Source organism: Protopterus annectens, chromosome 2.part1 (assembly GCF_019279795.1).
Source record: "Protopterus annectens isolate FY-2018-M chromosome 2.part1, PAN1.0, whole genome shotgun sequence".
Taxonomy (NCBI): domain Eukaryota; kingdom Metazoa; phylum Chordata; order Ceratodontiformes; family Protopteridae; genus Protopterus; species Protopterus annectens.
The window spans coordinates 937,872,537-937,898,956 of record NC_056729.1 but is presented as its reverse complement, the minus strand read 5'-3'; the positions used below and the strand labels follow the sequence as shown (position 1 = coordinate 937,898,956).

At 39.2% G+C, this 26,420-nt stretch overlaps 1 protein-coding gene across 4 annotated transcripts in view; it reads right to left on the bottom strand.

Annotated features, from left to right (window-relative positions):
- Window positions 1–7,352: 7,352 nt before the first annotated feature.
- CBR4 (carbonyl reductase 4) overlaps window positions 7,353–26,420 on the bottom strand; it is a 767,690-nt gene continuing 748,622 nt past the window's right edge. For 3 of the 4 annotated variants that reach the window (XM_044062572.1, XM_044062573.1, XM_044062571.1), the window contains exon 6: window positions 7,353–8,015. In XM_044062572.1, the coding sequence (XP_043918507.1) occupies window positions 7,837–8,015 (179 nt within the window). In that variant the 3' untranslated portion in view covers window positions 7,353–7,836. Of the gene's footprint in view, window positions 8,016–14,740; window positions 14,834–26,420 lie in introns of all 4 variants that reach the window. The other variant, XM_044062574.1, reaches the window with a different exon arrangement.

The window sequence follows — 26,420 nt, the reverse complement described above, 5'->3', positions numbered from 1 at the left end:
TTGAATTTTGGAACAATGATGAATGTGTTTAAAGCGGACAGGTCGAGAATAGGTCTCCAATTTTTCTTTTCTTGGTACTAGGAAAAGTCTGGAGTAAAATCCTTTGCCCTGTTCTGTAGGTGGTACCCTTTCCACAGCTCTCATCTTTGTTAATTGAGCTATTTGTTTTAGGGCTTCTGTCTTTTGATTTGGTGGTAGGTTTGGCATTCCACTTTTTACTGGTAAGGTGTGGAAATGAAACCTGTAGCCTTGGTCTATAGTTTGCAAAATCCACTTGTCTCTTGTGATATAGTGCCAGTTTTTTGAAAATAAGGCTACCTTTCCGCCTATGGGTGCTGCTATTTGTTCCCTGGTAGTCGGTGTCAGAGCCAAGTCACTGTGATTGTCCTGTTGCAGTGGTAGTGGTTGTGTCTGTGCCTCGTTGGTTATTGCCTTGCCACTGACGTCCTCTGTAGGCACCTCCTCTGGATTGATTTCTGCCTCTGGAACGTCTATTCCTGCCTCTCTGAGATTTAGAGGAGTCTGGAAAGGACCAATTTTTGGAAGGCCAGTTCCTGCTAAACCTTGGGGGCTGAACCTGTAAGAAATCTTTAACTGTTTGTACAGATTTTGCCTTCTCTTCCATTTTCTTCATTAGTTGTTGGGCAGGAGGACCAAATAGACTGACCTTATCCATAGGAACATCTAATAGCTTTGTTTTAACATGATCCGGCAAGACCTGCTCTTTCAACCATGCATGCCTTCTTATAACTGTGCCAGTCATGGCTGATCTAAATGAAGCCTCCAGTGCATCATAGCCACATTTTAAAGAATGATTACTAACCTGCTGAATGTTATTCACCATTTCTAAAACATATTTCTTATCTAAGGAATCATCAGAGGACAGTTTCTTAGTTAACTGATCAAGCATAAACTCTTGGTATTGGATCATATGAAACTGACAGTTCAAAGCTCTAGCTGAGAGAGTAGCAGAGGTGTATACTTTTTTACCCCATCTCTCTAAGGACCTGGATTCCCTTTCAGAAGGGAGAGGGTTTTTCGCTGAGGTCGAGGCTACTGCCTTAGGCCCCTGGGAGATAGTCTCAGGATCTGCAAGAGGAGCCTTGTATAAGTGGTGATGAGTGTCCGGTACCCTGAAAACATTCGGGCTTGGCAGGGGCTGGAGGTAAAGTATCAGGAGCAGTGCAAGCATCATTGAATGCATCATCCACAACAGGAAGAACTGGAGGTATAGCTAAGGGCCTATGTTGCGGTAAGTGTAGAAAGGTCCTAAGCCTTTTTCTTGAATCTGAGAAATCTTGTCCCTGCCATTGGAATTGCTCTCTCATGGCATGTAAGGTTTCCCCAAAGGAAAATTCCTCTGGTGGAGAGGCAGAAGGAATAGATTCTTCAGCATCGGAATCTTCATAAGTAGAAAAAGGAGCCTCTGGGTGGTCTGTATTGTCTGAATCATCAGAAGAGTCATCTGAGGACACTGGCTCAGGGGGGCTCTGCTCTAGGTCTCTTTTCTGGAGGTTGAGAGGCCCTGTCTGGGTGAGATTGGGATCCCCTTATTAAAGAGATGAGATCCTCTGCCAGAGTAAGCATTTGGGAACTGGAACTGGGCCTGTGAGAGGGGGGCTTAACAGGCACAGACTTAGCAGTTTTGGCTGCTTTAGCCCTAGCAAAGGCCTTTATAGACATGGCTGCAGGAGGCCTAGCAGCACCACGTGCTGGGGTAGAGACATCCAAAGGGATGGTGTCCGATAATTCTAGAGAAACCACATTAGTAGGCAAAATTTCAGAGGCCGATTCAACTAGGGTAGCAGGGGCCTCGGTAGTAGTCATGGATTCGGCTGAAGATTGACCTGCTTGCTCGGTTTCGGCCGAAACCGAGACACTCGCGGTTTGCTTAACCGTGGTTTCGGCCGAAACCGCGGACCGCGAGTGTCGGTCTTTTTCTTTGCGTTTCTTAACAATTTGAGAAGTCGGAGGATCCGACGGCATAATGTACGCAAAATCTGAGCCGAAAAACTGTTCAGCAAACTCCGACCGACGCCTAAGCGTTCGTCGGTTGAAGGAAGCACAGGCTAAACAGGCTGCTACGTCGTGGTCTGGGCCTAAACAAGGTAAGCAGTAAGAGTGGAAATCTTTATGAGGTATTTGTTTCCCACAAGTTAAACAGTTATTCACTTTTCTGACATCGGCTGAGGCAAGAAAGAGTCCCCAACGGGTACTTAGCTTTTAGAAGTCTTCGAAGTAGTATTCGGTAGTAGTAATCTCTGGATCTGACCGACCGGCACTTGCGAACAGCTTCTGCTTCGGGCGCCACGCGGCAAGAACGACTGAGGAAAATGGCATCGGCTGATGCCTTTATACCCGAAGACCAGCAGAGATGACGTCGGGTGAAGTGCGACACCAGCCGAGGCCAGACCCAGACTTTGGAATCCGGCCGACCGAAGGGCTGCCTGACGACAGGACAACCCATTTGTAAGGACTGCAGATGCATCCTTGAAGGACATCTACACTTAGTTTGCAATCATCATCAAATTTAGTTAGCCTTAGGTCTGGCTTACTGGTCTGATGTTTGAAGAAGTAGATAGTGAATAAGAAGGCTCCCAGCTCAGTTTTGTACTTTTGGAGGTAGCTCCAGCTACTTTAATTATGTGTATTCTGACCGCCAGTTTGCTATCCACCTCAAAATATAAGGGTTTATGCTTACGTATTTAAGTTTATTTACAACAGCAGCATGGGGAATCATGTCATATGCATTAGCCAGACCAGGCATCGGCAACCTACAGCACGCATGACACGTGGAATGATTTTTCAATGGCATGCTGAGTGAACTGAAATACAGTAGTTATGATCTCATAAAAAAAATTGAATTGAGAGACAGAGAGAGAGTGTGAATGCATGTATGAAAGCAAAAGAGACTGTGTGGGTGAGAGGCCAGAGAGACTGAGTGAGTGAATGCATGTATGAAAGCTGAAGAAACTGTGTGTGAGAGAGATCTGAGAGAGAGAGAGTGAGTGAGTGAACGCATGTTTGAAAGCTGAAGAGACTGTGTGGATGAGTGATCGGAGACAAGAGATGAGTGAATGCATGTATGCATGCATGAACGCAGAAGTAACTGTGTGTAAGAGAGAGAGAGAAAGAGTGATCGTAACATCTATCAATAGCAGCTAAAGATTATTCTGCTTGACATTAATTTCATCTCTTTATAAAAAGCAGTATGGTTTTGATTAGCTGTTAATTTTTTTGTTTTTGCATTTGTTTATATTTATATTAAAATACTGAATAATCAACAAAAAACAGACTAGTTATTTAATGTACTGAAAACATGTTAATACAAGATCAAGTTAATATGTTTCAATTGTTGTTGTATATAAAAATATGGTGGGCTTAGGTTGGCATGCAGAGTGACTTTGCAACATTACTTCGGCACAGCACTACTAAAAGGTTGCTGACCCATGACCAAACTGTGGTATGCTGTGTGAATTGTACATCCACCTTCCACAGCTTCCAAGACTCTTTTGAAGAAGTTTGCTGGGTTGAGTAAGCATAGACTACCCTTAATGAAGCTGCATTTGTAAGAGTCCAGAGAAATAAAGTTTTCAATATCTAAGTTTGTAAAGTCTGAGATGTTGTGTTTCATGGCTTTGTAAATACGACTAGCTAGCTTACTGGATCTGCAGTTACCAGGATCACATGTAGGTCCAACTTTCTGTAGGGACATCACAACGAAGATTTTCCATATTTCAGTATTATACCAAGTAGAGAAACCTAGGTTGAAAACATCTAGGACAGCTCTGATAGGGCACATTTGACACTGATGATTATTCATTCAGAAACAGTATAAGGTCCCATAGGCATGGTATTTTCTGGCTTTAGAGAGGGCAGTTACTGCTTACCTATGGCAATCCTTGGAAGAGGTTGGGACTGAAGGGTTTGAAAAATTTCTATGAATGCAGCTAGTGTAAAATTAGCAGTAAATTTATCCGCTAGTGTGTTGGAAATATTTTATGACTTGGAGTATTGTCCATGTGGATTAGCTCAGAGCATTGTTAGGTGGTGTTCATTTAATTTCATGACATAAGTGCAGACCGGTTTGCAATATCCTTAGTTTTAGTCTGCTGTTTTCAACAGTCACAATTTTTAGCTTTTTACTGATTTTCATGATGGACTCCTTTAACTGGGCAAATTGCAATTTTTTGTAGGCATTTAATGTTTTTTTTTTCCTTTACTGTAAAGTTAGTTTCTTTGAGAAGCCCAACAATGCAGCTTATTGTTAAACTTGCCATTATATATGGTTTTATCAGAGACTGTGTAATCTATACATCTTAGTAAATGTGAGTACAATCCTGAGATACAGGTGGCAGTTGTGCAGGGGGGACAGAAGTATTGCAATGGAGTTTCAAAATCTCATTGCTGAGTTTCAGCCACTGTCACTCAACAGTATACTTCATTTGTGATTGTTTTTAAAGTTCTTAAACTTAGAAGTATTTACTGGGGGAAGGTGTTTGTGGTTTGACAGATATGACTACTACGCTGTGATCAACTTTGATGAGGGATGTGGATACAAACAGAAATGTAGAGTGGGGATATCCTTGCTAGGACAAGGTCCAGAGTATTAGGACACTTGGTCGGTAAGATGACTAACTGTTCCAAGAAATTTGCATTTATTAGTTCAAGGAACCTGTTGGCATGTATACCATTAATGATGTACATCTTCAAATTAATAGATAGGTTACTGAAATCTAATGAATGTCTTTCAGCTTTTCCCGGTTAGGGGTTGCCACAGTGGAACTCCAGTCCGTTAATGATTGGCAGTGGATTTTTACGGTGCCGAGGTGCCAGCCCAACGCCCAACATTCAAAGAAGACAAACCCATTCATGCACGCACCTACATGCATGTCTTTAAAAGTCACTCGACCGCGGGGAGGACATGCAGACTCCACACAGAAGGCGCTCCAGCCAAGAATCGAGCCGGAGAACCTCTTGCTGTGAGGTGACTATGCTAAATGCTGTACCACCGCAGCCTAGATAGGTTACTGAAATCCCCCATCATAAAAGTATTGTGATTTAAGAGGGATTCAGCAAGCACATTTAGATTTTTTTTATTTTCATGGAACATGAAAGGTGATCTACAGCAGTCTATAAAGAGAGGTAATTACCTTGTTTAGGACTGATGTGGACTCCACTAAGTTCCACTTGAGAGTCACAGGGAATCTATCTGTAGATAATAGGGTCACTGAAAACAGCTACCCACAGGTTTAGATGCGAGACAGGTGCTAAACCTTGGCACATACGGGAGTGCTATCTTTGCACTGAAACCACATCTCTGTTACTTCACAAATACAGTTATGTTCAAGTTGCAGGAGTGCATTGAAATCAGACAACTTATTACTGAGACTTCTGACACTGAGTACAGCAACACAGAAATGGTCAGAAATGGGATCAAGTGAGGTGTGTCTTGCTATGTTGGGATGTCCAGAAATGTCAATTTGACTAAAAAAGGCACTATGTGAGCAGCAAAGGTTTTGACCAGTATGCAGAAGCCATGAAATTAAAATTTCAGGCTATCCCTTATAAAGGTCATTCCTCTCGGTGGATGACTGTCTGGACATATGGGTATCCTAGCAGGTATTCCTTTTTGTAAGGACTACTTAACAAGGACTTGTGCAAATTCACTTTAGTATAATATGATTAACTCAGTACAACTGATTCTACAAACTGGAAAGGGGGCTAGGAGTTGTTTTCTTCCAGAACTCAAAAACTCCATTCAACATTTAGTTTCAAGGCTCTTTACAAGCTAATATATACTGGAACCCCAAGAATGATTACAGTTAGTAAGCCAGTTATTAAAGCCAGTTATTTCTCAGGTTTATATTAGATGAACGAATACTTAAAATGTTGAGTACAACATGCTCGACAGCTTTTAAGCCCAAGTACATCTAAGTGAAACCCCATAACATTGAAACAAAGAGTTTTGAAAACTTATACTTGGCCAGCAGTCATGAAGCCAATGGCTGACAGCGAAAATATACTGTACACCATTAACACCCCCCCCAAAGGAAAAAAAAAACAAAAACAAATCAACAAACAAAATAAAGTGGGGGGGGGGCTGTGCCCCCCCACCCCCCCTACTTCAATATACCAACTCCGAGATCGCACCACAGTGGTGGACTGTCATAACATTACACAGGGTGAATGACAAGACCGCACCACAGTAGAGGACAGTAAGAAAGACTAGACAAGGTGAATGTTCTGACGTCAGCCGCTGGCTTCCTGATGGCTGGTCAACTATAAATTTTCAAAACTCCTTGTTTCAACATTCTTAGGTTTCGCTTAGATGAACGTTTGCTTAAAAGCTGTCGAGCATGTCGCACTTGACATTTTAAGTGTTCGTTCATCTAATAGGGAACCTTATTTCTCCTTGGAATCCAGGTATCATTTTGGGTGAGGACAGAATTTCACTCAGGACCAGAGTCTTACCTGCACTGAATTTCTGGGAGAAAGGAAATTCACCCCAGGGATCACGTCAGTCGCCCTGCTAGACAGGGGTCCAGGAAAGTAAATAATGTGGGAAGAAATAGCCAGGGAATTGTTATGGCTAGGCTTGTATAGGCCCTAGGGCTGATAGCCTAGTACCAACCTATGAACCTATGAACATGCAGAACAAAACCCATCATGTTTCTCTGCATGCCTCTCTGGGTTAAAATCCTCAGTCATTCAAACCCACATGGGTCACTGTTAGGTGTAATCACATCTGTCTAGTTAGAGATAGTACTAACATTTAAATCTATTCTTAATTTATGGCCTTTCTCCCTGATTCTTAACATAACTGGTTGAGAGCTTTGGTTGCACTGATTATTTTTTCTAAGTTTCCAGTTTGTATGACCCTTCATCTGTGTACATGTTTCTGTAAGTACATTAGTGCAAATGTGAAAATATAGTAAAGGACATGTTAAAATGTTAAAAGTACAAACATATCCTATCACATTTCCTGCAAACACTATGGCTCCTATATGCATTTCTTCAAAAGGCATCTGACTTGGCAAGAGTAATGCTGGGTAAATCCTTGTGCTATGTTTCTAGGAATAATTTGAGCTCTGCTTCTGCCATGACATTAAACTACTGACAGGAATATTGGCTGGGTACCATATCACTAATGTATATAAAATGCAAATAAAACCAGAGTTCAGTTCAGAAATTTGCAGCTCATTCAAGACATTCAGATTTAACTTGTGTGAGCAACAGAACAGCAGCATAGCCCAGTGTTGCCATAAAAATGGTTTAAATGATGCATCTTGGACACTAGTACATTTTAAATGAAATTCAGAAAACTAGTTGTAGTACCCATGACAACTTAATTTAACAGAGATTTTAACAAATATACAGTTTTATTAAATGTTAGGCTTGATTAACAAGTACTTTTCATCACTAAAACTGTATGAATGATCTCCAAGCAGAAGAGATACTATACTAATCTTCAGTTATATAAACAGTATTTCTGAGTCGTTCTTTTCTCCCATGAAATCAAATATATTATGTCATGAATATAAAAATCATACTTAAAGGGTTTAATTTGCAACTTTTTCTTAACATATGTCAGAATTAGGTCTGTTTATCCAGGTTTTAAAAGGTAAGTAGGCCAAAGCTCACCTAGACTGAACAAAAATCAATGATACAAGATGGAAGTGGTTCACACACAAAAAGCGGGATGGCTGCGTCGTTTTCAGCAGCAGCATATGATTTATGTACCTACTACACTGAATTATAATGTTTCACATCTCTCCCAACTCTGCAAAAAGTTTTGGGTTTTTCTGTACTATTGCCTTAATGGTATATACATCCCTACATAGTGAGCTGCAAGCCTCCGTCTACCACAAGCACATGTCCTGTTATGTAAGGCGAGTCCAAAAGAAAAGCCACAGCCTGAGCAACTTCATGAGGGTCTCCAAATCGACCAAGAGGAATGACTTTCTTAAGATCTTCTTTGTTCAGACCAGCAGTCATATCTGTGTGGATAAACCCTGTGGTGGAAAAAAAAAACATGTAATAAGAGATAACTTTGAAAAATGTTCCTTTTCATGTTGTAACTTTGCAAGCAATAATTAAAAAAATCCTAAGGTCTCACTCCATACCACATAAGCAAAAGTGACTAAATTTCTAATGTCAGGAGCTTACTAATATAGTACGACAAGTATTTAGAAGACTAAAACTAAAGCAATTCTGGATGTTTCACAAAAATATGCAAAGTCAGCTTAGTGTAATAAAAAAGTACAACTGGTTCTGCAAACATTGCTGCTGCCTCATGGGAATGGGGTTGGGGTGTCCTCATCCAAAATTAAAATAAGACTACATTGAACATTAGTTCATAATATTATGAGTTCCAAATATTTTTCCATTACCACAAATATTTACAGAAAAAAATAAGAATGCAAGGAAGGTTTAACACTCTGTATAATGTCTATGACACATTGCCACATAAAATGAAAGAATGTAGATCAAAAAGACCACGGCCAGCTGTGGTAGTCCACTAATAGATCATGTCATTCCATCTTATTTATTTTACTGGGCAAAGTGTTCACATGCTGTAATTTAAGACCTGTGACATACTATCTTAGCCAAAGATCCATCACTGTCTGTTAAGTCATGTGCATTTTTCCATCACAGGAGAGGCTTCAAAGCAACATGCTACAGTCCTACCTTCATCCCAAATACATAATCTCCATGGTGCATTCAGTCTCTAATGGCAAATAATTAAGGCACCCAAGATGTTTGTCAATTTGTCTCCTTTAAAAGGCTGCACATCATTAAGCCAGCTAATTAGCCATACCTATATGCTGCTAAGGCTAACCACCTTCAGAGATGCAACAGGTTAGTTACAGCACAGAAGACAGTACAGCTGTGTAGGTAACTTCCCTTTAATGACAGATGTTCAAACAGATAGATGTTGCTATGATAACCATATATCTGACTAGTCTACAATGTTCATGCTCCCTAACATAAGCTGATGTGCTAATAAAAGAGGAATCTGCGGACTTGCCAACTCAGTGCTTTCTTGCACCCTAGATTGGAGGCTGAGGCCTAAAGCTCTAAGTCAAGTTCCAAAAAGAGAACATAAAGTGGAAAATGCATCTGACAGAGCAGAGAACTGGGGGTCTGAACTGTTAGCACAAGCTACATCATGAAGTCAAAGGGAAAGGGACTGATTAATTCCACTTCCATTTGCCTACTTAGAGTAAGACACTTAACCAGACAGTGCTCCTCGGTAGCCCCTGAAAAGGTACTCTTTGTCCATTGAGCTTACCCAGTTAAAAACAGAAAAAATAATTAAAATAAAAAAACTGTTAAATGGAATAGGATACTCCACACCAGCCAGAGAATGTGACTACCAAAGAGGATGGAAGGAGGGCATCTGTACCACAACAGTGATCTAGCTAAATATTTACCATTACTATAAGTTAACTACATAACTGTACTATGTTCTTCATAAGCTCCTTACAAATGGGATGCTTTCCAAAGCTCATGGTGAGTGGGAGCATAGAGTTGAACTGGGACAGCTTTGGCAAATCCAGTTCTGGCTCTGAAGAAAACATCCAGTTCATAATGTCTGGTAAATGACTTAACAGAGGAACTAGCTGCAGCTTCTAAAATGGTCCTAGAGTCCATTCCTTTGAAGAATGCCCCTGCGGCAACAAGTGGTCTAGTACAGTGTGCTTTCATATGTTTTGGTAGGTCCTTGCTATGGCTAGAGTAGCTAGGTTCTTAGGTTTTTACTAAGGTCACCACCACAAAACTGAATAGAAAGCCAGCTAGGAAGTTTGTTTACAAATTAGCTGTCCCCCCTTTTTTTTTGTTAGAAGAAACAAAATGGTGACTTGTTTTTCTGACATCCTTAGACCTATCCAAATAAAATGTGAGTTGTGTAGGAAATCCAAGCAGTGCTGATTTTTTCCTCCCTTATTTGTGAGTTAGGATAAAAACAAGGAAGCGGAACTGCTTAAGTAAGAGGAAATTCAGTGGCTACCTTTGACATAAAGGAAGAGTTGATTCTGAGACTCACCCTGTCCTTGTTAAAGACAAAGAAAGGCTGACTACATATAATGGCCTGTAAGTCAGAAACCCTTTTAGTAGAGGTCAATGCTACTAACAAAAGCAGGTTAAAAATTTTAGAGAAGAGCTTGCGGTGGTTCAAAGGGAGCTTGGGTTAGCTTTTACTATCCCATAGAGGAGGTACCCTTTTCTTTCGTGGTCTAATATGAAGCACTAACTTTATAAAAGTACACTCATTTAAGTTGCAATTAACTATAACAGTGCATATTCAAGTTTGTCACTGCTGCAGTAATCAGTACGTTGTAGGATACAGTAAATGGCTGGCTTCCAAAAATCCCCTCCCACACTGTCACGCTGGCTGTTTACATAGCTCTTCCAAAATGGGTTCAGCCTACAGACAGGCAGAGTGCCTCCCTAAGGAAAAACAGGGAACCTGTGTGCATATGTGCCTCAATATATGCATTCATTTATCTATATCTATATCATCTATATAGATAAATATAATGAATATATACATATGTCTGTATCTTTATATGTATGTGTGTATATAGATATATATATATAAAATATATATATATAAAATATATATATATATATATAAAATATATAATATATATATATATATATATATATATATATATATATATATATATAAAATATATAATATATATATATACATATATGTATGTATATATGTTTTTACAATCTAGAGATAAACACAAATAAGTGTCACAACAAAAATGTACAAATAGAGGGTTTAAGGGCGGGTACCTGTGAAGTATCTGAACATCTACTGTTATAGGTAAGTGCAACTTACACATCTGTATTATGTTTATCATTCTCACTGCTTCAGTAGCTCTGTGGGTAGACTTATACAACTTGGGAGGAGAAAAGGATTAGGTTCCAGAAGCCCATGGAGAATGGTCCTAGCAAAGCCAGCTCTGGACTTCCAAGAAATTCATCTTATAGTTGTTTGTAACTGTATGGATGGAGGACAAAGTTGCTGCCTCTAGAATCCTTCCAGAGTTCACCGCTTTCCAGTATGCCATTGTTGAAGCTAAGGCCCTAGAAGAATGTGCCTCAATACTTCCTGGAATAGATTTTCCAATGTAGGAATAACGAGAAGCAATAGAAGAGGATAGCCACCTAGAAATAGCCTGTTTAGACACAGGTTGACCTTTCTTAGTCCCAGAATAGGAAATAAAGAGCTGGCTGTTGTTCTTAAAGGACTTCGTTCTGTCAAGATACTACCTGAGTTGCCTGTGTACATCAAAATTATGCATAATCTTTTCTCCCTTTTTTTTTTGGTTCTCAGTAGAAAACAGAGACTAATGGTTTGATTCAACATGAACTCTGAAACAACCTTGGACATAAAAGAAGGATTTGTATGGAGTATGACCCTATCTCTGTGTAAGATCAGACAGGGTTAATCCACCATGACAGCTGGCAACTCGCACACTCTTCTTGCAGATGTCACAGCAATAAACAGAACAGTTTCCCATGTAATGATCCTTAAATCTGACTCATGTGCAGGTTCAGACTGAAACATGGTTAAACTTTCCATCAAAAAGATATGGTCTCAGGAAAGAGAACTTGTTTAAGGGGAGGTCACAGATGTAGCACTCCTTTAATAAGCTGTTCTACCAAAAACAAAAGAAAATGAAGGATACATGGGCAGACATGCTGGAATTGCCAAAAGATGTACCTTGATAGAGAAGTTCAAAAGACTACAGGCTAGTAACTTTCACAAATATTTGAGCACCAGTGGTATATAATTCCCTGATAGTTCCCTGGTTATTGGCTAGGCACAAACTACAAAATATTTCCACTTGCCAATATGAGATTTTCTAGTAGCAGCTTTTTCTTGCCTCCTTTAGTATCTGCTGTACATAACATGAAGAGTTGCCTAAAAAGAATCAGAACTGAATTATCCAGGCAGTTAGCTGAAGATGTTTGAGACTGGGGCAATTAAATTTCCCATTGTCCTGTGTGAGTAGATCCAGTCAGTGAAGACGCTTGAGGTGACCGTCTCTGGCCAATTCCAAACATAAGGAAGGATAAACAATGCTGCCCGCGCTAAAATGGAATCACCACAATTTTTTTCTGGCCAGCCCTGCTGCATCTATAGAATTACCCTGGATAGTGGAAATGCATCTGTCTTCCAGGCCTACTTGCAAGGAGTGCTGGAGCGGAATTTGTTTAGTTGTCGGTTTGAAATGAGGTAAACAGATCTACTTGAGGTGTTCTCTACAAATGGATCAACCCCTGGAAGATGCCCTCATTCAACTTCCATTTGTGAGGGTCTATCCTGGTCTGCCAGTATGTTTTGCTCTGACAGAATATAAGATGTTTAGAGGGTTATGAAGTGCTGTACAGCCAGCTACCTCCCAAGCCATCACAGAAAGCCTGAACAGAGGGTACGATCTGGTACCCCCTTGCTTGCTGAAGTACCACATCACTATGGTACTGTCTGTAATCACTTGAAGAGGTCCTGGAGACTACAGATGATGAAGAGACTTTAAGACATGGATCACAGTCAAAATGCCTTTGACATTTATGTGCTTTGTTCTCTAAAAGGAATCATACAGGTCTTGTACCTTTACTCCCATTGAAATTTCTCCCCGAGTGAAATATGAGGCATTTGTAGTTACAGATTGGCATGGAAGTGCAGGAAAAATGAGGGACCAGAATGTGCTTGTATTTGCAGTCTCTACCAGTTCAGTTCATTTTTTTTTTTTTACAAAGCCCAAGATTGAGATATGGACATTCCAGAGGATAAATACGTTGAGTCCACATGTTGCTTAGACAACAGTGAATCTTTCTCATGTGTAATCTGGCAAGAGGAATGGGCAGCCACGGTGGTGCAGTGGTTAGCATTGCTGCCTCACAGCAAGAGGTTCTCTGGTTCGATCCTCGGCTGGGGTGCCTTGTGTGTGGAGTCTGCATGTCCTCCCTGTGGTTGTGTGGGTTTCCTCCGGGTGCTCCGGTTTCCTCCCACATCCCAAAGACATGCTGTAGGTGGATTGGACACTCTAAATTGGTCCTAGGTGTGAGTGTGTGCATGTGTGTGCCTTCTGTGGAAGGTTGGGTGCCGGGCTGGCAACTCGACACTGTAAAACTCCACTGCCAATCATGAGCGGACAGGTGATCCGCTGTGGCGACCCCTAACTGGGAAAAGCCGAAAGAAGAAGAATCTGGCAAGAGGAATCAAGAGAGCCATAGTTACCTTGAACCCCAAGATCCTGAGACACTCTGTAGCTGAAGTCTGAGACTGAGATGAAAAGCTCAGGAAAGTTTCCAGATAAAACCCACCTACTTCTGTATAAAAAAGTATTTTGCTGCAGGGTGTTTATAACACATCCTAAAAAGACAATCCTGCGTGATGGGTCAAGGAGTATTTCTAAATATTTATCTGGCACCCCAGACTGGTCAGAGGAGAAGAAATCCACTGTAGTGATCCTTGCTATCCGGGAAAAGACTCTGCAAAGATGAGCAAGTCATCTAAATAAGGAAACATGAATGTCATTCAGTCTGTAATGAGCTAGGAATGGAACGAAACACTTTGTCAACGCCCTAGGAGCAGTAGATAACCCAAAGGGTTATGCACAAAACTGATAATATAACAGACACAGAAAATCTGAGAAATTTTCTGAAGCCTTTGGCTATAAGAATGTGATGTTATGTACCTTTTAGACCTAATGTTACTATAAAGCTTCCCTGAGGAATGAGATTAGCAGACTCTAAAAGGTCCACATCTTGAATTTTGGAACTTTCACATACAAATTTAGGAAGGTAAGATCTAAAACTTGTTCCCAAGAAGACTTCTTCTTTGGTACTAGAAACATCCTGGCATAGAAGCCTTTGCTCTTTTGATATAATGGCATTGAGTCTATGAGTGTTAGGGTGGTTAAATGTTGAAGAACCTGAGGAAAAAAATTATGTTTGGTTCCGAGGGTAGGGAGGAACTCCTCTGACACGAGTTATCTGTATCCTGTGCCTACTGTATCCCTCCTGAATAACCCTTAACACTGAAGAGTCTGGAACAATCTGTTGCCAAGGGGGATGTACTGAGTCAGTTGCTGAGACAGAACTTGACAGACAGGGGCAGGAGGGGAAAGGGTGGGGAAGGGAAGAATGCTGGCATAATTATTCTAAAGTTGTAGGCTTCCCCTTTTTAGAAATGATCTTTGTTTCCTATTGTTCTCCTCCTAACATCTCTTTTCAGTTCCTGTTTGCTTTCAGAAGGCAATGATTGTTTGTTTTATTTCTTATATGTGAAAAGGGTCTGGGAAATTTGTAAGGGGGAGACTGAAAAATCTTGGAAACTCCCTGAATTAATTTTCCTCTCTCATCAAATTGTTTCAGGACCTGATTAGCAGGTGGGCCAAATAAGACCTCTTTATCTAAACCTGAATTTAAAATGCTTAAACTTTACCTTATCAGAAAGCGTTTGATTATGCACCCAGCTATACCACCTCAAAACTGTATCAGAAGCAATGGCAGTAGACACAGTATCTGCACAATCATACACACTCCTTCAGGTATGTTTAGATACTTGAGAAATGTTGCAAACAATAGAACTGAGATAGGCACTACGTTTTGGGGGGTAGCTAATTCATTTAAACTTTCTGTATCAAAAAGCACTAACTTCCATATTTGGGTTTGATAGTTTATTGTAAAAGGAAAAAAAATATCTTACCAAAGCTGTTCTATATGTTCCTCTCCTTCTCCAAAGGGGAAAGCCTGGAGGATACCAAGAGGCTATTTTCCATTGGCAGACATGTGAAAATTTCTGCATGGTGAAAAAATAAATGTTTATTAGCTTGAGAAACTTTATAAAGCTTGTCTCCTTTCTTGGGGACCATATCATGTGAATCAGGGTCGTTACATGCAGCATTAAATACATCCTCCAAGACTGGCACAAATGGAGGAATAGATAAAGAATGAAGTATACTCACTAGGTAACACACAATAATACCACCTCAATTCAGGGGGAATAAACACCTCATTCATCCTGGCTATAGACTGAGAAAAGGAGCACTCCTCCAAAGGAGATCATGATGGCCAGGTTTCCTCTGAATCTGAGTTGTGGCTTGAGAATCTCCAAGAGAAGAAGCCCTGCTCATACCTATGTCAGTACAGGTACTGTACTATGAGTACCAGCATTAACTGTCTGCAACAGTTTCTTGGCTAAGGTAAGAAAATCATCTTTCCTGTTTTTAGATGAACAATGTTTAACCTTTTTTTTTTTTTTTCATTACAGGTATTCCTGATGAGCAATTTGGAGAAGGTACTTCTGCCTCATCAAGAGGGCTTTTTCCCCAACCACATTGACCATCATACACCGATATGTCCCCACATCCTAGTGAAGATTGTGCTCCCATACCTGGTTCAGCCACTGGAACAGTCAAACAGGACATGAATGACCTCTGGTTCATGGTGACTAAACTGAATGAAACCAGAGTGGTATGTGAGTGGTCTGAGGAACATTTGCTGGCCACTGCACAGTTATCCACCATCGGCTGAGGCAAAGACTGAATCTGCAAGAGCTCTTTAGTAAGTTGTTTTTTTTTTTTCTTTCTAGGAACTGTGGAAGTTTCCCACAAAAATATTTTTCTTGGCAACATTTTATTTCTTCATATATATGCTCTTTTTCTCTTTTACCCTTTTTCCCATACCCCAAGATTTATCGTACTTTTATTTCTATTTATACATTTTTACTACTAATCTCTCACCTTTTTCAGTTATCCAATTTAACAATGTGTACAAATTCAGTGAAGCAGCATATACCACTGGGTTAATTAACCCTAAAACTCCTTCCTCTATTTATATACAAAACTCCTCTTTTCACTGGATTTAATTAGAACCCCATATAAATGAAAAAAAAAACTGTCTGCAATAATTCCTTTTCAAATGTTGGCAACATAAGTACACTTACTAAGTATGCTATTTTCCCATCAGTACTGAATTTATCAAATAAGCCTTTTGTCTGAATGATAATTTATATGTTTTCCAAAACAGACAGGTTTGTTTTATTTCTTCTGTTGTTTTTCCCATTGAATTCTACTTACATCTTTATTCCTAAACTTTAAACCTAACACAGAAATTTCATTCACTGTAAAATATGCACCCCCTATCTTTATTACATCACCTAAAACTTTACATTTCTCTTTATTTAAAATAATCCCTATCACATCTAAACACTTTTTATCCATTTTCTTTTTTTGCAATTGTTATGTTATCTGCATATGTTAATAGAACTGGAATTATTAACCCTTCAGGTATTATATACCCTGCCTCCTTCATTTTGTAATTTATTTCACATACTATCGCATTCATAACGTACAGATTATACAACTTATTGGACATCCCTGTCTTACACCACTCTTCAGATATACATCTTGGCTTAAACAGCCATTTACAAGTATTTTACTTCACTATTACTATAAACACTGACATACATAACTTCCTTACTTTCTCACTTATATTATAGTCTTTCATTATTATCCATTAGATTTCATGTCCAATTGTATCAAATGCCTTATGAACATCTCCTTACAAAATTTTTGTTTCTTCTTTTCTACTCATATTATCCACAGTTCCTCTATCATTAATAATTCTTGACAACCCTTTCCCTTTATACTATATATACTATCTTCCATAATATTTCCCACAGGATCATAGACTAGTGTTTGGATAACTGCCCATGTGGGCCATTGTAAGTCTAGCCAATTACCCCATGTAAGAAGCAAACCCTGCACCTTGTGTCTATAAGGTAAACACCTTACCATTAAAACAACCTTCCAACCGTGAACCCAGGACCCTGTGCACTACAATCACAACAACGTACCTCTACACCATCTGAGCTGTCATGCTAGTTTCAAATCTCTTTTTTATTATTTTCAGAAAGATCTTATAATCATTATTATTCAATACTATTGGTCTCCACAGATGTTTGTCTTCTAGCTTCCTTCTTCCATATGAATTTAAGCATTCGACTACATAATTTTTTATACATAAAACCATCATTTAACGATGCATTCAAAATCTTAAAAAAAAAAATATATATACACACACACACACACACACACACACACACACACACACACACACATATATTGTTAATCTCTTAATTTTTTTATATATTTCATACCCTATTCCATCTAGTCCTGCAGACAAACCTATACTTACTTGTCCTAATACCTTATCTAGCTCATTTAAAGGGATTTAGTTTTCCAATTTTTTATTTTCTTTTTCTGTTAATTTTTACTTTCCATGCTTTTCCCCTATATTCCTTTTTCTGTAAACATTTCTTGTACATATTGTACTACACTATTCATAATCTTTTTCTGAGTTCTTTATTTATCTCGTTTTACATTTTTATTTCTCTCATTACACTACCATCTCCCTTTACTGATCTGCTTAAGCAACTCAATACATTAAAAATATTTTTGCTTATATAACAATTCATATATTTTTTCTTGATTTCTTTCAAATAATTTTCTTTGTTAAAGTGCTTTCTGTCATTATGTTCTAAATCTTCCAATGAGTTGTTATGCATTTTTTTTTTATATTTTTCATTCTCTACTTTTCTCGCATCATATTGCCACTTTAAAATATCATCCACCATTCGGATAAATTTTTATAAAATTTTTTTCACAGTAATATGATCTTTACATAACCGTATTACTAACCTCCCTTCCTTCTCCATCCTGTGCTTTCCTATTTATCCTTTTAATTCCTTTGCCTATTTTACATATTCCTTTTTTTCTTTTATCTCTAGACAAATTGCAAGATGATCAGGAAATCCTGTTTCACCTAGCCCCCCTTCTCCTATAACAAAACCTTCTGATACTATAAAATAACCTACCTATTTCAGTTGTATACATATTCATTTTGTAAGTCCATGAATTCTTGTCATAAAGTGCTAACTTACCACATCTTATAACTTCTAACACTTTTCTTAAATCACTTCCTTTCTTTTTACACTTCTCTCTTAAAAGACAACTAAGTCTTCTGTTATTATATTTATATTTATCACTACATATCATAATTCTGATTAAATGTGCTTTCCCTTTCATTACAATTAGTACAAGCATATAGTTTTAAAATTCTACATACTTGATCATTTTATTTTAAATCTACAATGGTTAGTGTCTCCATTTTGCAAAAGTTACGTCTAATAACTTTACTGTATTTCTACAGAATACAGATATTCCAAAACATCTCTCATTTCCCGAATTCCACATTATCTTTCCTCCTCATAGTTTCTCTGCTTGTAATCTTTCTTCATTTATTAAAAATCTTGTGTCTTCTAAAATAATTACATATACATCACATGTATTACACCACTCCAAAATCCCCATTCTTCCTACTATATTCTTAACAGTATTCACAATACAGAAAGCACTCTTTTCCTTAGATTTATGGTTTCATAAGTTCATAGCTAATTACTTGGCTAGCTTTCTTAATAGGGCATTCTAAGCCTACCTAATTTCCCCTCCCAAAGGTGAGAGTCAAACACTGTACCTTGTGTCTGGAAGTCAAACACCTTAACCATTATACCACCCCAATCATTAGCAGTGTATATTCTTTTTGTCCATTTCCTTTTTTTGTTTTGCACTTATCCCTTTAAATTTTCTTTTTCTGTCTTTTGCCCTTTTACCAATATAATTATTTTGATTTTCTTTTACTAACTCCCAATTTGTCTTCCTCATCACGTATTTCAGAACCTTCTTCTATGTCCCCTTTATTATTTTTTCTCATCTAATTTTTCTTCTATTTCTACTGCATCTAAAATTGTTTCTCTTTGTTCACCTTCTTCTCTTTCGTTTTTTTTCTTTCTCCTTTCTATTACTTTCATTTTTGCAATCCATTCATAAATGTCCAATTTTGTTACAACATGAAAATTCACATTTTTTGCTTCATGTCCAATTTCCAAACAAATGTAACATTTTCTTTTATCACAGTTACTTACCAAATGTCCTTCTTTTCCAAAAAAAAAATGTTTTGGGTTGTCCCCGGTATTTTATGATACCCCTTATTCCCCTCCATGTTTACCATGTTTAGTATATGTACAATCTTCCTCTATTTTTAACACAATATTACAATCCCATCCACCAGTCCAAAACCCCCTTTTATCATAAGCTTTTGCTAATACTTCTTAACATAAAGTTTTCAAATGTCCTTTCAAAGTCCATCTTTCCACCTCTGTTCGAAATTGTACATGAATTTTCTTTTTTATTTCCCTATTAAATGTTTTTATCACATAAAGACTCCATGGGTTACAGTCTTTTTTTTCATATTCTCCTGTAAAATTTTCCATTGAAAAAACAGTGTCAAATATAATGTCACAAATGTTGCTTTGCTAATATGAATAAATGCTCTTACCTCATGTGCTTTTACAACCAACGAAGCTACTAATTTGTCCCACATGTCATACCTGTACATTTCTTTTTCTTCTTTACTTTGAATCCTTACCATGCACTTCTATTTTTCATTTTTTTCTGTCTTGTTTTCTGCTACTTCACTCTTGTCTTCTGTCTTTCTCTGCATAGGTTTTCTTTTCCACCTCACCATTCTTCAGAATTGTCCCTGCATCCTCCTTTAGTATTTTCTCCATAATGCCCCTCCCCCCTGGAAACATCTCCTTCATTTTCTGGCTCACTCTGTGTCACCATTTCCCTGGGAGGGTTGTAATTATACAGCCATCATTTGCCAACTCATCTCCATCAAACAGATTTCTTTGAAACATCTCCTCAGAATCCTGCACACATTCTCTGGTCTCAATATTTGCTTTGTCCTCTATTTCCCTCACCACTCCATTATCTCTTTTGCTGTCCATCTGCCTCCCTGTTTTTCTGGGCTGCCTCTGTACCTGGAATGGAAAGAGCCTGCAAAATTGGTCCCACTCACAAAAACAATGAGTAGGGAAAGTTCTGCAATGCCCTGGCCAATTTCCCCTAGTAGTATAAAAACCACTTCGGATCTCCCATGAAAAGAGACGGCTAGCCTAGTTGCACTAACCTGGTCAACAAAGAATAAAAAAATTAAAAAAAAAAATCTGTGTAGAAGAGTTCTCCAAAGGAGACTTCTCTGCCAGAAAGAAGATGAAGGATGGCCATTACTCTTGGGAAGCCTCTGAGCGGCTTCTTCACAAGGTGGCAAGAAAGTACTGAAACTTTTTCACTCTGACTACTGATTTTCCTTCCTCAGGTCTGACAAATCAGCAGTCAGACTGAATGTCTGTGTCTGTGGGGGGGGGGGGGGTAGACCTTTTGGAAGCTGGTCAGATGCCTTGTCTTGGGCAAGACACAACCCCATATAGCTTAAAGGCTGCTGTAGCAGTGGGAATGATAAACATCTGTTTCAGCTGTGTGTCGTTTGGAGGCAAAAAGATCTATTTGGCGGTTTGCACACTGGTGGACTACTTGCAGGAAGGCCTCTCAGTACATTATTCACACTTGAAGGTCTGTCCTGGATTAGCTTAAGGTGTTTGCCACTGTATTCTGCTATAAAGTACTGCATGTTGCCTGGAGGAATATATTGTGTTGAATGAGTAACTCCCAGTCTATCATGGCCAGTCTGCAAAGGAGGGAAGATCTTGTCCCAGCATCTTTATGTACCACGGCCAGTGGTGTAATCTGTCACCACTTTTGATGTGCATGGAATCCAAAGATGGTTTAGAGCTTAGAGGGTATTAAGAGCGATCATCTCTTTGAGACTGATGTGTTTATGTGTAGTCGCCCCCAAACTCTCCGTACTTTGATGTCTTGGAAGTAGGCAGTACAAACAAAGTCCAAAGCATCTGTGGTAATGCTCTGACAAGGGTTCTGTGGGGAAAAAGGAATTCTGACATTGGATATAACTTGTTTAGCCCACCAAAGCAATTACTTCCTCACAAAGTAGAGAAATGGAATTCTCTAAAAGAGAAGATGGGAGAGTTGGGCCCATACTGACAAGAGATACCACTGCACCTACATCATGTGGAGTATGACATGAGGAATCACTGGAATGGATGATGACATGAAACCTATGGCTCTGAGAAATTCTCCTACTGGAGTTATGTGCTGTTTTGTCAGGTTTATGAAGCAGAGTTCATAATACACCTTTTATTTCTACATAAAAAGGAACTAGTACCATGGAGAGCAGCCTTGAATGCTAGCTCATTTTTTGTGGAAATACTCAAGTTTTAAATGAAGCTCCTTTGGTTTTTACAGTTTTTTTTCAGTAATTCTGTCTTGGAACTAGAAATGAGAATGTGAGTTTGAAATTTTCAAGACTGATACTGCACCCTGTTGCAAGAAGGAAGGAATGAATGCCTTCATTACAGAGGTGTAGGAAAGGATACCCACTGGAGTTGGTATCCATTTTTATGCTGTCTAGCACCCAAAAGTCTTATGATATACTCCCAAAGTGGAAGACAAAGAAATAACTTTCTAGAAATCTTCTGAGGAGGTAGGTGGGGTGGAGTATATTTGGCAAGGACAGCCATAAACTGATTCTTTGAGAATTGTATCATTGAGATCTTCATTCCATTTCTTTTTAAACTGACCATTCCCAGATTTTTTTTTCTGGATTTAGGAGGTTTCTGAAGGGAGGATCTTGGATTAGCTGGATAATTTATTTGAAACTTAGGTACCAGAGACAGAAAAAAAACATTGTTTTACACGTTTATAAGTTTTATTGTTTCATCCAACATTATTAATGTTCTGCAGAATTTCCAAACAATTCCAAGTAAGGAAGCATTTAGTAATTGAGCTTTAATATCTTCCTGTAAGGGCTGAAATCTTAGCCCTTGAAGCAGCATCCACAGCATCATAACCACATTTAATGCTATGCTTAGCTACCTGTGGCTGAATGCAGCATGTCAAGAAGGTTAGCTTTAACATCAGCATTAGGAATGTTTGCTACAGCCTATCCATATTATCAAAAATGGCTAGAAGGTATATTTTGTCAAGCAAGTTTGACAATTAATTGCTCTAAATGATAATGTGACACGGGTATAGCTCTTGTTACCATAGTTATTAAATCTCTGCTGTCTTTGTCATTAGGAACAGAACTGGAGGATAAGAACAGTCTGGTTTCCTTGACAAAGCCAAGAGAAATGGCAGCTGGATCAGCCATGGGGTTTTGTAGAGATACTTATGATCAGCAGGAATTTTACTGAATCTATCTGGCATTTTAGAGGCTGGAGGTTGGAAGTCAGGGCATAAGGAATAGCCAGAAAAGCATTTTCTAATGCTTCCAAGGTAGGACTGAGAAGATAGGCTTGGGGGCATCCATCTCGTCCTTTTAAAATTTGTAGGGGCAGAACAGGAAGAAGAAAGATGACTAGTTTGAAAGGCTTGAACAGCATTGAACAGAACCTGGGTAAAATTAAACCAGTCATCTTTACTGGACTTCTGACTAAAAACAAGGGAGGGGGAGAAATATGCTTCTTTACTTTGAGTATGTTTATAGGGAACATCTAGATGAATGACCCTAAGGGGTAGAAGCCGGAGGTCTGATTTCCATTAGGGAGCCCTAAACATCCTTGATGTATACCCTCCTTTTCCCTCAGTTAAAACTAATCTAGGTTATCCTCTCCCAGCTAAATCAGTCATATGGCTATTTTTATCAGACATGTTAATTCCTTAGCCATAACGTTCTCCAAAGAGATAACATTAGTGGGCTGAGGAGAAAAAAATGGATGGTCTAGAGGCTCAAAAGCACCTCAGTGGCATTGCCCATCTCAGACCAACAACTAGAAATGGATGTCTAGTTTAATTCAGGCACTTTTCCATTAGCTTTAGGTTTCCTTTTTAACAGAAGGTTAGTGCCAGAGGATGAATCCGACAATGTCATGGCAATGCAAGCTAACATATGAAGCCATTTATTTTCAAGGTAAGCCTTAAGAGTGTTAAGCCTACTCATGATAGTTTTAAGGGTGAATGCTTGACAAATAGAACAGATTTTTATGTCATGTTCTGCCTTAAAACAAAATAAGCAATTTAAGTGGGAGTCAATCTGACACCTACAGTCATACTTTCCTTTTTTTCCTGACTAACATAAAAATGTTTCTCAAAGAAAAATAATGAAATAGGGGAGTCCCCAACAAGGTACTTATCTGCCTGGGTATCTGTGGTGAAGACCAAACCGGATGACTAAATGTAATGCTGACAAGAGTCTGCATACATGGACTAGCATCAAGAAAGTTCTGGGTTTTTGTCCATCCATATATCCCTCTTATACACTGGCTTGTGTTAAGGGCACACAACAACCCACAAGGAAGGAGCCTGAGGTTGCAGACTGTCTGTATGGGCGTCCTAGCAGATAAGTCTCATTTGTGAGGACTACTGCAAAAGCACTCTAATGAAGAACATGGACTGAGATGTAATAATGTATGCAGCTATGTCAAGATGATGACAAGCAACCTTTAATGTTGAGAAGTGCAGGACTATACATTTGGAAGTAGGCACACTAGGCTAGAGGATAACATGAGAGTGAGGTGGTTAACTGCTACAATGGTACTCAAAGTCAAGGACTCACTGTAAAGTTGGGTTAGGCTAAGCTCAGAGATTGTACAAAACAGATACACAAGTGTTCCCTATATCAATTATTATACACACATGAGAATATCCTTTTCGTAACCTCTCAGCAGCTACTTTAAAAAGTCTCAAAGTCCTGCATTCCACTAAATAGCCCTTAGCTTCTGAAAGGAAGTCAGTGCATCAGGGAAACAGAAGCATTACTAATCCTAGGCTTCCCCATTCTTGAGAGCCATGTAAATGTGGATAAACAGCTGCAAGAAAACAGTACAAGAAGAAATATAAACTACCAAAATAGAAATCTGTGATATTTACACAGATATTTTTTTCTGTCACTGACCAGAGCAAAGATTCCTAAGCAAGGATGATAGAGACAGAAGATTCAAAATCAAGTAGTATGGAAGGCCCATTACCTTATCAGATGACGTACTACAGCTCAGACTAATTTTTTTCATATCTTTTGGGCTTTTAATACCATGACGAGAATGGACCCCTCCTAACACAGAGTACAATTAAAGTTCATGAAATTTTTTTCAACCTTTAATCTTTAATTTTAGCCAAAAGTGCTCTTCAGAGCATCTGCGATGTGTACAAAATTGACTCTTTCTGAAATTCATATTGAGTTGCACGTACTGTTAGCATATCTCATTCCTGCAAATTCTTTTTCATTAAACGCATTGCTTTTACTACTATTTGAACTGGGTATCTTTCTTCCACATTGATCTGCTTTCTGTCTGCAAATCCTTATACTTTATGACTTTGCATCTTTCTGTATGTCAGAAACTGTAATTGCTAGGTGTGGCATTTCAATGACCAATGCTACTTTTGTCTTTTTTTTTTCATGGACTACTATATCTGTTTTTCTTGCATCTATTTTTTGAACTATTGGTAACAGGTGATCTTATGTGATGTATACGTCATCACTCTCTATAATACTTTGTGGTTCATGTTTCCAATGTTTCCCACCTACTTCTATACTGTAGCATTTGCACAATCCCCACTGTACCAATCTTGCCACATTAATTTGCTTTTCAGTGTAAAGGCTTTCTGCCATGAGTCTATCACACCCAACAACGATGTGTGCAATTGTTTCCAATTCTTTTTTACAGAACCTACATTTGTCTGTTTCTCCCACATGTTCACTGGACTTTGTAAACCAACAGTTTCATAGGTTGATAGGTGTGTACTAGGTTAATGGCCCTGGAGACTTTACAAGCCTAGCCCATAGAAGTGCCCTGGCATCATGCCACCTGACGTTAGTTACCAGTGCCTCTATCAAGTAGAGGCACTGGAGTAATCTCCGGGGTGAACTTTCTATTTCCCATCCACTCATCAAGACTGCTCTTGAAGAGGGCCAATGAGGTGCTCTGCTTGACATGTATGGGAAGTCTATTCCAGAGCATGGTCAGTCTCTGGGTTATGAACCTGCCCCTCCCAGCATGTTCTGTTGATTGCGGTAATGAGGTTGAGGTCTCTGGAGCATGTGGTGTGGAGGGATTGGGATTTCCTTAGATGTAACACTTCTAACATAGCTGGGTCAGACATGGCTTTGTAAGTCAAGCAGAGACTGCCACTTAGTAGACAATATGAGATAGAGAATAGCTGGAGGTTTTTTTTAGTCTGTCTGTGTAGGACATGTGTTTAAGGCCTAGGATTCTCTTCGTGAGGTACTTTTGTGGCCTTTCCAGCTGTTGCAGGTGTCTAGTGAGGTACATGCCAAATGGGGCATTATACTCGATGACTAGCCTAATGAGGGAAGAGTAAAGAGAAATGATGACCTCTTTCTTCCTGGATGCAAAACTCTTGGTAATGAGATGTGCCACACAGAAGGACTTTCTGACCACAGTGGCAATGTGGTGGTCGAAGGAGAGGTTGCTGTCAACCTGTGTCCCCAAATCTCTTATAACACCTTCAGTGTTCAATGGGCTCCCATCGATACGGTAATTAGTGGGAACTGAGTTTTTCCCAAAGGGGATGACGATACATTTTTTGGCATTAAGCTTAAGGCCATGGTTTCTACACTAGTCATTGATCTTAGTGAGGTCTTTCTGTAGGATGTATACATCACTTGGGGAGTTAATAATGACTCCCAGCTTGCAATCGTATGCAAACTTGGTCAGCCAGAGTCCCTCCGTGTTGGTCTGGACTTCTGAGAAGTAGATGCCAAACAGGAAAGGACCCAGGACCGACCCTGTGGGACTCCACTCGTGACTTGTCAGCAGTCTGACTTGGAGTCCATTACCTTCAGACTGTGACTTCAATCTGTGAGCCAATTTGCAACCCACCTAGTGATATAGGGCTTGATGTCTAGTTTGGTGAGTTTATCAATTCCTGAGTGAGAAATGGTATCAATGGCCTTGGCCAGATAGAGGTAGGCTGTATGAACTGCCTTGCCCTCATCCACTCAAAGAAGTCAACCAGGTTGAGCAGACATTATCTACCTTTCATAAAACCAAATTGCGTGGGATCTAGAGTTTGGAGATTCCCTATATCCTTGTTAATTAGGTCCATGACGATTGTCCGTGATGATGTGCTCCATAGCTTTACATATCAGGCTTGTCAGGCTAATGTGGTGATAATTCCCAGGGTCTGTAAGTCGCTCCTCCTTTATGGAGAGGGATAACTGTAGCAATGCATCATTCGGTAGGGACAAACTCTGGAGTGAGGCTGTGATTGAACAGGACACACAGGTGTGGTGCCAGTTCACTTTGCAGTTCATGCAAAACACATCCAGGGATATTGGGTCCCATGGAAGCTGTATTCTTGGCCTTGAACAATGCAGCTTTAACCTGTGCTGCAGTAATGCTGGGTGTCTGGCATTCCTCTGGTAATGTGATTGGTCCTTTTGGG